The sequence below is a fragment of the Macaca thibetana genome, chromosome 4, assembly GCF_024542745.1.
Source record: "Macaca thibetana thibetana isolate TM-01 chromosome 4, ASM2454274v1, whole genome shotgun sequence".
NCBI lineage: Eukaryota > Metazoa > Chordata > Mammalia > Primates > Cercopithecidae > Macaca > Macaca thibetana.
This window is the reverse complement of record NC_065581.1, coordinates 56,849,575-56,861,627: the sequence shown is the minus strand read 5'-3', so window position 1 is coordinate 56,861,627 and position 12,053 is coordinate 56,849,575. Positions and strand designations below refer to the sequence as shown.

The 12,053-nt window shown below is 37.9% G+C and overlaps 1 protein-coding gene across 2 annotated transcripts in view; it reads left to right on the top strand.

Annotated features, from left to right (window-relative positions):
* The window catches only part of COL21A1 (collagen type XXI alpha 1 chain), a 197,375-nt gene that overhangs the window by 90,665 nt on the left and 94,657 nt on the right, over positions 1–12,053 (top strand). Inside the window, exon 10 of one of the 2 annotated variants that reach the window (XM_050788784.1) lies at positions 6,522–6,584. In XM_050788784.1, coding sequence (XP_050644741.1) covers positions 6,522–6,584 — 63 coding nt within the window. The remainder of the gene's footprint in view (positions 1–6,521; positions 6,585–12,053) is intronic. The other variant, XM_050788783.1, reaches the window with a different exon arrangement.

Sequence of the window (12,053 nt, the reverse complement as noted above, 5' to 3'; positions counted from 1 at the left end):
TGTGATCCGCCCACCTCTGCCTCCCAAAGTTCTAGGATTACAGGTGTGAGCCACTGCGCCCGGCCTAATGGCTAAATTTTTAAGTAAGTTGTGTTACTTGTGGCATCACTTAGACACAGCCTAAGTAAGACACTCAGAAGTGTAGTGGTTTGTCCATGATAGGTAAATCTTGTTTACTTAACATTATATTAAAATATCACCTAAATAAAATAATGTGTAACTTGAAAGCAGGTATGTTTCCCTAAGCAAAAAGATAATGTTTACGTGTATTGATCACCTCTTACTTGAAGTAACCATAATCATTTTTGTTAAATATGAATTATAATGTTCATTTAGACTGAATTTTCTGATTAGTGTTTCAATTTTAGTATATATGCTGCCAAAGTCAGTTTGTAATTAGTGTTTCAATCGTCAAAACTGAAAAAGTTTTATTTTTTGGACTGCTGGTCCAAGATAATTTAATTCTTTCTTTTATGTATATTTCTCTATTCATTTCAGGCCTAACCATTAAAATAAAGAAAGATATGGAATTTAAGAAGTATACATTTGATCTGTCATTCAAAGTAAATCTCTGTCTGACTTTAAATTTGAATGCAATACATGATAATCAATGTATTATTGTAAATTATTTTTAGATAGCATTTAGAAAAGTTAATCCAAATCATCTTTAAAGTAACCACCTATTATTTAAGATATCTTGACATAAAGGAGAAATACCTATAAAATACTCCTGGGAGACTATAACCTGGAAGATACCTTGGTGTGTCCTACCAGTAGATTCTTTTAAAAATATATATTCATATAATTTATTCACCTTGGAATATTATACATAAAAATAATTTGACCTGCATTAGATATAATGTAGAAATCAGAGACCCATGCTATCTGACCTATCAAAGCCTACAGTGCTTTTCTGACTCTCAGTGAGATTCAAGCCACCTCCACCATATCCAGGGTCTCCAAGAGGCTGTTCACTTTTGGGAGGCACCTGAAGCCTCTGATGTTTTCTGATTGTCATTTGTGGTCCAATAGATGTCTTGTAGTGTCACCTATTTTTACTCATGTACTTTCTACACTAAATTTTTAGCACACCCATTGTCTTATCTGATGAAGCCTCTAATGTTTAATATTTTCAAGTTTCATGTGTTTCTCATTTTCATTTTCGTTTCTTAGTCATAATCTAGCCCTATTGCCACCTACTACTCTAAGTAAAATTGCAGTTTTCCACCAATCTTCAAGTTGGCGTGCCTTTTTGATCTGCTTTCCATTTTCTTCAGAAAATCTGGCAGGAGGACAGGAACACACACACACTCTTCCATCCATTTAGGGCTCTTTATCCTGGAAGTGGTTCCTTACCCAGAACACGGACCTGTATGTAAAAAACAGAATCCCTAGCAACTCTCTTAAGTTGCACTTCTTTCCTGGCTTTGAAAGTTGATAGAGTTTTAATTAGTTCAACAGAACCTGAATTAAAACAGATGAGACAAGTTTACTTTAGGTTCCACTGAGGCTTATTGGCCATTTTTGCTATATGCTTTCTGGAAAGTTTTGCAGAAGTCCATCAAATAGAGTGACCTGTAAAGAACAGATCTAGCTTTTCTGTTAGCCAGAAATAGACTTTTAGGAGATAAGTGTGGGGTCGAGACTGAAACAGAGCAGAAATTTTTTTATCGATAAATGGGGAAATGCTGATTCTAAGATAGTTTTTTTTTTTTTAAAGTTCTTTAGATTTCTGGAAAATGTGACAACACTGTGGCAAAACCAGGTCAAAATGACCAGGTACACCACACTTAGACTTATCATGTCATTGACTTTTTATCAGGCATCAAAAAATTATCTGTCACTAGACTGTGAGCCCCTGGAAGAATAGCTTATTTTTTATCCCTAATGACAAACATAGGGAATGATTAATGAATTCGTTGGAATCATTTGTATATGCAAGCCCTTCTTTTGTTCACAATAAAGGTTAATAAAAAGAAAATTCTCCTTTGACACTCTAGTCTGGCACAGTGCTTAACAGGAATAATTTTTGTTAAAGGAATTGTGAAATTGTCAAAACAATAAGATCCACCCCTCCCCCCATTTAACCTATGTGGAATGCGCTTCTGTTCTGCAAGAAAAATCCAGCTCAATCCCAGCTTGCAAATAACTTCCTTTCAAATGACCCATGTATGCAAATGACAGCTTCTTCCCCTACTTCAGTAGTCAGAGGAACATTTGTGGGAACAAACTCCTGCATTTGCTCTAGTCTTAAATATCAGAAGTGGAAAGAAGACATTTTTGTTTTTTTTAGGTTAGGACAATTTTTTAATAACTTCTTTGCTCCGAGATACCACTTTTACTATAGCCAATCTCTGTTGATACCCTTTGTTACACCCTAATAATTTTGCCAATTAGAGATTCATTGGGACTATCAAGGTACCCTCTGTCTAAATCACAAAAGCCTTTGGAAAATTTCAAGGGCCAAGGGTATTTACATTTTTATGTTAAAAGTTTTCAGACTGAGTAGAGTCCTTCTAGATTCAGGGCGTGGTACTTGGGTTCTGAGGGAGGAAAGAGGTTGGCTTTGGAGAATGTAATAAGTCTTAGGTCAGATGTTCTTGTGGAGACCAGAGGGGTAGCATGAAGGCATAAGGTTTTTGAAATGAAGGCTTATAAACATCATATTTGGGCCTATATGAAGAATTCCAAAGTTTTGCCTTGGATGAACAACTTAAAATATTAGCTTATTTTTATAAGCACAACTGTTTCATACTTTATTTATATTTACATTACTTAAGAGACCATATTCAGAGATGTTTTAGTTTAGTCCATGACATTTCCACTCCTGTCAACAACTTAAAAATCCAGTGGCACAAATTCAAATAAACATAAATAGATACTGCTTTTCAGCTGAGTACATATTTTTGAAAACTCAAAATGTACAGATGTTTCAACTAAATTAGAATAAGGTGGATTGGGAACTTAGTCACAGTTTTATAATAATAAGTCATGTGTCTAATTTAATGTATTGGGGAATTTTTTCCATATTAAATTTTCTAGCATTCCTCAGTCTGGTTCTGATCAGTATATTATTGTAGACAGGAATGGTAGTGTTTAAGAGCTTGGACCCTGGAGCTGAACTGATTGGGTTTGAATCCCATCTCTATCACTGCTGTGTGACCTTGGGCAAGTTCCCTAACTTTCCCGGCCCTCAGTTTTCCTACATAGAAAATGGGAATAATAAAAGTATCTGCTTCATAGGATTATTATGAGAATTTGGTAACTCAATATATGCAAATCTGTTGGACCAGAGCTTAGTGCATAACAGTCAATAAAAGTTGAGTGTCAGCTTTTATTAAGAGTAATAAAATTAGCCTTCTCTCCAGTCAGCTATATTAATTAGGATTTTACTTTATCCTTCCAGTTTTTTAGGAACAATACCAAACCTACCTGAGTTTTTGCAGATAACTTAGTGACAGCAATAGTCAAAATAACCAGTAAAATCTAACAGCAATAGCAGAACCTACAAGAAATTATTTTCTTCTTGGGGCTGTTGACCATTGTTATGGTCTTTATGAAGTCACATTGGATTTATCTTGTGGGTAATTTTTTCATTCGAGAACTTAATTTTGATTAACTGGAAACATTATTATTAAATATATTTTTCATAATTTTATGCAGCATAAAAAGCACAAGTCCTTTTTCTGTGCCAAATTTTTATTTCAGCCTGATGATGATAGAGATTAAACCCTCTCAAATCCTTTTGATATCTTAGGTTTTGCTGATAATTAATATTCTACAAATGAGTGGGTCAATGACAGATTGTATTTGAAGCACATCAGACAAAAAGTAGTTATTGAATCTCTACTTGATACCCAGCATTGTAGCAAAAAAAAAAAGAAAAAAAAAAGTAAGGCCAGGCATGGTGGCTTACACCTGTAATCCCAACACTTTGGGAGGTGGAAGTGGGCGGATCATGAGGGTATGAGTTTGAGACCAGCCTGGCCAACATGGTGAAACCCCGTCTCTACTAAAATTACAAAAATTAGCTGAGCATGGTGGTGCATGCCTGTAATCCCAGCTAATTGGGAGGGTGAGGCAGGAGAATCACTTGAACCTGGGGGGTGGAGTTGCAGTGAGCCAATATCATGCTATTGCACTCCAACCTGGGTGACAGAGCGAGACTCCGTCTCAAAAAAAAAAAAAAAAAAAAATAATTCAGACTTCGCTACAGTCTCAATCCAAATGATAAATGAATACTAACTAAAAGAAAACTTTGAGAAAACACTAGTTATGAATAAGTGATTTATGAGCTGTCATAGATTTTCAGTAGAAAAAGACACCAGGAAAAAATGGAGTAACAAGAAAGGTACAGTGAGGAGAATTTTCTTGTGTTAGCTTTAGAGTGGAAAAAGAGAAAAAAATTTATTCCAAGGAGAAGAAAAAGTTGGAATTTCTTGAAAGGTGGCCAGTCCAGTCAGCACATGGATAAGGAGGGATGGCAGGGAGGCTGGAGATGAATGTGCACCTTCTCAAAAATAAGAGAGAAATTCTAACTCCCTAGAGACAAAGTTGTTTCCTAATGCCCAGCCAGCATTGCAAGTCCTTGGATTAGAAATACAAATTATATTTATTCAGCGAGACATTACATGGTTCAGCATTATTTCCCCCCCTTGAATTTACAACTCTTCTTTCTGTCTTTTAAAAATGACATTTGCCTTCTTCTCAGCCTTTCCTCAAGCTAAGCCTCTTGGGGGGCAGCTGCTAAGTGAACAGCTCATCCCTGCTTTATTGGTTCCTTATTAGAGTTCACTTAGTTCTTTCCATTTTTTTTTTCTCCTGTTGTTTCAGGAACAAATCTCCCTAGCCAGGAGTCTGAAGTAGTATTTCCATGAAATTTGGCTCTATAATAATACCTTAATCACAGCGTAGGTGATTGATTTCTATGTGAATGATTTCTTGATAAAAAATAGTAAAGAGGTCAGGCTCAGTAGTTCATACCTGTAATACCACCACTTTGGGAGGCTGAGGCAGGAGGATCACTTGAGCCCAGGCGTTCAAGACCAGTCTGGGCAACATAGTGAGACCTCACCTCTACAAAAAATATGAAAATTAGCTGGGCATGATGGCTTGTACCGTAACCTCAGCTACTTGAGAGGCTGAGGGTGGAAGGATCACTTGAGCCTGGGAGGTTGAAGCTACAGTGAGCTGTGGTCACACCACGGCACTCCAGTCTGGGTGACAAAGCAAGACCCCATCTCAAAAAACAAAACAAAACAAAAAAACCCCAAAAGTGAAGAATTAATAGAAATCATGTGCCTCTCTAGAGGGGACACCCTGATACTTATGGCAGCGACTTCCTATTTTTCAGCAGGATGCTCCATTTAGATTTCACGAATTCATAGATCGATACCTATGATATTTTTTGGTGTTTCTTAGAATTAAATTATAAAACATCCTTACCTCACAAAAAGTGTTGCTTTCATGTTGTTTTTACATGGATGGTGGCCACCTGAATGGTCAGTACTGGCCATTGGACAACATGGAAGAGTTCCGTAGAGTGTGACTGAGCTCATTGCCATGTGATATTAAACAGTGTTCTTTAAAGATCTTAGGTTTTTGAGGATAAAGGTTTTTTTTCTTCATGCAAATATTACATGTATTCAAGGATTATGGGACTTGGAATAGAGTTGTTTGGCCTGGGCCTTGCTCTCATAGTAATACTATATTAATTTGAGATTGCAAGTATAGACAAAGTAACACAGCAACACACTTACAGGATTGAAAGAAATGATAGTTACGCAGCTTTAAACTTGAATTCTACATGAGAGATCACATGGTCTACAGACTATTTTTAAAATAAATATGAGTTAAGTTGTAGGACATCAATATCCGTATATATAGAACCTATAGGATATAATGAAGTCTATATGCTGGGCGCGGTAGCTCACCTAGCACTTTGGGAAGCTGAGGCAGACAGATCACTTGAGGTCAGGAGTTTGAGACCAGACTGGCCAACATGGTGAAACCCCATCTCTACCAAAAATATAAAAATTAGCCAAATGTGGTGGCACATGCCTGTAGTCCTAGCGACTTGAGAGGCTGAGACAGGAGAATCTCTTTAACCTGAGAGGTGGAGATTGCAGTGAGCTGAGATCGCAACACTGAACTGCAGCCTGGGTGACAGAGCAAGACTCCATCTCAAAAAAAAAAAAAAAAAAAAAAAGGTCTTATGAGTCAAATATTGCTATCATGGAGACCATATTTGCTATGATACTTTACAGTTTGTTCAGAATTCTAAAAATATATCCTACCATAAATATGCACATTTTGCATCAGTGAAAAATACTTTACTACGCATTTAAAATATGGCTTTTTGGGCTTTTTTTTTTTTTTTTTTTTTTTTTTTTTTTTTTTACTTTTGTTTTTGACATACAAAAAGCCTCAAATAATGGAATTGGTTTTGAACTTTTATTGATCCTGACTGCACCAATGTGCCTGTTTGTTTTGTACTCAAAATTTGTTTGCTTCCTGCTTAGGGTGACCCTGGACTGCCTGGGAACCCTGGCTACCCTGGACAACCTGGTCAAGATGGTAAGCCTGTGAGTACTGAAAGCTTAGTCATCTCCGGTATATCTGGGATTGTAGTGTCAAAGTAAAAGTTTTGCTGAGCAAAGTTAAACAGACAAGGAAAGCTTTATTCACGACTGCTGCCATAGGAAGGAGAGACTGAACTCAACTTTGTTGGAACAAAAGGAGCTGGGGTGTGTAAGCATTAGGACAAGTTAATGGACAAGTAGTAGAGGACTTTAGATGGGAGATTGATCAATAGACTTAAGCACATTGAGTTATTCCACAGTTTGCAAATGTTTTGCTCTGTGATTAGGCCATCTCCCTTTGCTAATTGGTGGTCATCAAAGTTACATACATACCCTCCCTCAGAGACTGGAAGATAGCGGGGACACTATCTTCCTTGATGATTACATTTCAAAGGAGTGGCTCTTAGGTCCTTGAGAAAGACATTTCTGGGTTATAAAATTGACAAGTAGCTTTTAGAGCTTTTTAGAGTATTTACATTTCAAAGGTGCAGAGAAGGAATTTACAATTGTAAGTTCTCTAAAGCAAATGCTCTAAGGAAAAGGGAGGTCCAGGATCCACAGTCAGGAAGAAAGCTGCCTAAGTTTAGTCAAGCTGAAGAGAATGTTAAGGCCAGCTCGGGAATAGAGTTAGTGTCCTAGTTAGCTTTTAGTTATCTTACTTCAAAATTGCATACATCTTTGCTACAGAAAAAAAAAAAAAAATACTGTCCAGTGAATTCTCAGTATCATGAAGGGCTGGTTTTAGAAATTCTGTTGTCTTTTCTCTACACATCTGTGGAAGCTTTCAAGTTAAAAACCCTTTTAAAGGTAATGTTATTTTCCTAATAATATATACACTGGAATATATTTATAGTCTGACTAAAAAATACAATATCCTCTAAGGCTCAAGGAAACTTTAGAGATGTAAAGGGAACATAAATAAACTTTAAAGCACTTTAGGCAAATATTTACAGTTAAGTCACTATCAGCATGTATATAAGAGTAAACATTAAGAATTAGCTTTTGGCTGGGCACTGTGGCTCATGCCTATAATTCCAGCAATTCACGTGGCTTATGTGGGTGGGTCACTTGAGACCAGGAGTTTGAGACCAGCCTGGCCAACTTGGTGAAACCCCATCTCTATTAAAAAAAAAAAAATACAAAAATTAGCTGGGTGTGGTGGCACACACCTATAGTCCCAGCTACTTAAGAGGCTGAGGCACAAGAATCACTTGAACACGAGAGGCGGAGGCTGCATGAGCTGAGATCATGCCAGTCTGAGTGACAGCACAAGACTCTGTCTCAAAATAAAATGAAGAGGAATTAGCTTTTGAATGTTTGAATGTCAAATTATAATTGTCACCAAAATGAAGCATTTACTGAGATTTTCTTTATCATGAGGCATTAATTCTTACCATGAAAGAGTGAGAATGTTTGCATTGTGAATCAAAATTGTTCAAGGAATGAAAGAACCATAGATAAAATGCAAAATCATCAATACCTTAACCATGAGGATGAAAGAGTTGCTTAAGTTCCTGAGAGATTTCCTAAGAAATTAAAAAACAAAAAACAAAACAAACAAACAAACAAAAAAAACAACTAGCCAGATTTTGAAGAAGTAGTAATGTGCTAAGACTTTTTATACTAGTGTTGCATGGGAAGAGGATGGATAAACAGGTAAACCTCTCTAGAGAAAGATTATCAAAAAAGGGAGGTAATTATCCTTAGCAAACTAACACAGAAAACGAGATACCGCATCTTCTCACTTATAAGTGGGAGCTAAATGATGAAAACATATGGACGCATAGAGGAGAACAACACCCCCTGGAGCCTGTTGGAAGGTGGAGGGTGAGAGGAGGGAGAGGATCAGGAATAATAACTAATGGGTACTAGGCTTAATACCTGCGTGATGAAATTATCTGTGCAACAAATCCCCATAACACAAGTTTACCTGTGTAACAAACCTGCACGTGTACCCCTGAACTCAAAAAAGAAAAAAGAAAGCAAACTTGGGGAAATTTGTTTTTCTTAAAAAGTAGGGAGGCTGAAGGGGTAAACAAAAGTGGTAGCCACCTGGAGATGCAGAGAGCTAAGGTGATGTTGTGTGGTTGCTGGGGCAGCATTTTTTCAGCTGACTCACAGGGATTCAGAGTGTGAGGGCAATCGAGTTACAGACTTTGATAAAGACAGTGATTTGATCTGTTTTATGATTTAGAAGGATAAATATAAATGCTATTTGGAGAGTAGATTTATGGGGTCAAGAGTAGAAGAAAGGAGACTACGCAGGAGGTTGTTTCATGATTGTAAGTGGTAAGAGTAGTTTGTAATAGGGTGATATGATGGGAGAATGGAGAAGTCAGATTCTGGGTTATTCTTAATGGAAAGCTGACTACAGTTGCTAGCAAATTTAGATATAGGGTATGAAAGGCAGAGAGGAATCAAAGAAGAATCAAAGGAGTATAGCTTGAGCAACTGGGTGAATTGTGGTGCCATTTACTGTGCTGTGCGAGACTCGGGGAGATAGAAGTTTTATAGACATGTCTTAGTCCGTTTTCTGTTGCTATAACAGAATACCACAGACTAAGTAATTTATAGAGAAAGGTTTATTTGGCTCATGATTCTGCAGGCTGGGAAGTCCTAGAGCATGACACTAGTATTTGGCAAGGTCATGGCAGAAATCATCACATGATGAGAGTGTGAGTGAGAAGTAGTAGAGTGGGAGAGAGCAGGAGAACAAGGGAGTCAGTCAAAATCATCCTTTTTATCAAGAATTCAATCCCTTGGTAACTAACCCACTCCCCACAATAATGACCTTAATCTATTCATGAGGGAAATGTCTCTATGACCTAACTACCTCTTAAAGACTCCACATATTATTACTGTTACAATAACAATTACATCTCAATGTGAATTTTTGAAGGGGCAAACATTCAAACCATAGCAGGTGGGAATTGGAACTATATTTTTGGACAGGTTGGAGGTGGCCAATTGGGACTTATTTTCATGCAGATGTATGCAAAACCATGAGAGTGGATGAGATCACTTAAGAAATGAATACAGATAAATAGAGAAGAGAAGGTGGCAGGGGATTGACTACAGGGCTCTCTTACAGGGGAAAAAGAGGAAGTGGGTCCAGCCCAGGAATTTGGGAAAGACTGATCAGTGAGATGGGAGGAAAACCAGGGGAGTGTCGTTCTATTAGGCGTGTTATTGCTGTCAAGAGATCCAGAAGAATGAGGCCTATGACTAGACCATGGATTTGCTATAGGAGAGTATTTGAGGACCTTGATGAGTAGGATTTCAGGGAGGATAGTACAAACAACAGATTGAAATGAATTAAGCACAGAGTGGGAGATAAGAAAAAGGGTGACAGTGAATATAGATGCTTTTTTTTCTGAGAGATATAAAAGGAAGCAGAGACACAGAGCAGTAGAATTGGCACAATGTTTTAAAGGCAGGGTTTTTAAAAAATGGGAGATATTGTAGCATGTTTTTATAATGATGAAAATGAGGCAAAGGAAAAAATCAAAGTTTGGAAGATAGGGGATATTTTCAGGAGGAAAATCCATAGGTAGGTTGGAGGGCGTTGATTCTAGTTACAAAAGTAGAGCTTGGCCTGGATGGAGAGTGTGGGCAATTAAATATATAAGACATAGGTCAAGCTGATGGCACTTTAAAATGTGGGCTATTTTGGGGGAATAAATTGAGGGAATTATCATAAGACAGCTTCTTTTTGAACGAAATTGAATTGAGGGAATAGACTCCAAACCTAACCTCTCCTCTTTTGTATTTATCTTCAACCCCCATTATATGCCAACATTTGCCTTATAATTTCTCTTATAGCCCATTCGTTTCTCACTTTTACTTAAGAGGTCATATGACTTTACTGCATTTCCTCACGTCAATTCCTTAATCTCACTGAAGATACTTCCCTGAGGTCCCATGTGAGTTTTGCCCTAATTACACTGAGTGAGCTGAGTTTTATAAATGTGAGCCTCGTTGGCCTGCAGACCCCTTTCCTGGGACCTACTTTTTTCTGAGACTGGCAGCTGAAGTGCTGTACTGACTCCAGAGCCAATGCAGTTCACACAATGATGTCATCTGCTGATGCCTCAAAATGACACAGAGCTCTCAGACCGCACTGCAAAATGAGTTAGGTCTTCTTTTTAGTGACAGAAAAATCCTGGGTAATGTTTGGAAGTGAGTGCTGAGCAGGCCTTCCACAGGCTATCAGCCCTTGGTTTTCTTTGTTTAAAAAAAACTCTTCCCATGCATGAAGCACTGGAGGTGAATTATTGTTAGCCTGATATAATACTCATGGGTATTACTCTATGACTCTAAGTTATAATAGACTTATTTATTGTCTCATCTCATTTAGTACATGTATGTGTTTTGGTGTCTGTGTGTATGATTTTATGTGTAGGTAACTATGGTAGTATCTGATAGTAGTCTCAAAGAAAAACACAACTGTGGTAGGAAGAATAATGGTCCCTCAAAGATGTCCATGTCTTAATCTTTAACTCCTGTAAATGTGTTATTTTACATGCAAAAGGGACTTTGCAGATACCATTAATTCAATGATCTTGAGATGGGAGATTGTCCTGGATTATCTAGGTAGCCAGATATAATCACAAAAGCCTTTATAAAAGGGAGGCAGGAGTGTCGGAGTCAGAGAAAGAGAGTCCATGATGGAAGCAGAGAGCACAGTGAGGTAACCGTGAGCCCAGGAACGATGGGAGCCTCTAGAAGTTGGAAAATGGAAGCTCCCCTGGAGCCTCCAGAAGGAATGCAGTCTGGCTGGCACCTTAGTTGTATATAAGATTCCTTTCAGTTTCTGACCTCTGAAACTGTAAAGTAATGAATTGGTGTTATTTTAAGCCACTATGTTTGGGGTAATTTGTTATAGCAGCAGTAGGAAACTGACACATCAGCCCAAATCCTGTCTTCCCAAAGGTATGACTTTTTCTTAAATATCCAGCCCCTCCCCCCAGTCTCCCTACCTCCCCCACATTTCTTTTCCTCTGCAGGGGATGTGAGGTTGGGTGGTCAGGCAGGAAGAACAAGCAAGCCTGGGAGCCAAAACAGCTGAGGGTCATTAGTATGTGTTCAAGGCCAGTACCCAGTGGGAGTGGAAAGGTGTGGGTGGGGCCTCTGGCTGGCTATTGGAGCCATCTGGACCAAGGAAACTTGGATGGAACAATTTGAAGGGAATTCTGCTTTGTTTGGACTTGTTTCTGTGCAACCCCCCTCAATAAGCAATTTGAATCTCTTTCACACATTAAAACCAGGCCAAGCCAACTGAAACTTTAAATAGGAAATTATTTCACTCTGGAGAAATACTAATTTTCATAAGAAAAGTGCCTTCAACCAAAATTAAAGAGCTGTTTCGGATTCTTCTATTTCTTTCTCAGTTCTCTGTCAGTTAAATAAGTTCTATTATCACAGTGTCTGAACATGTTATTGCTTTACTATTTTAACATTACAAAAGAGGTA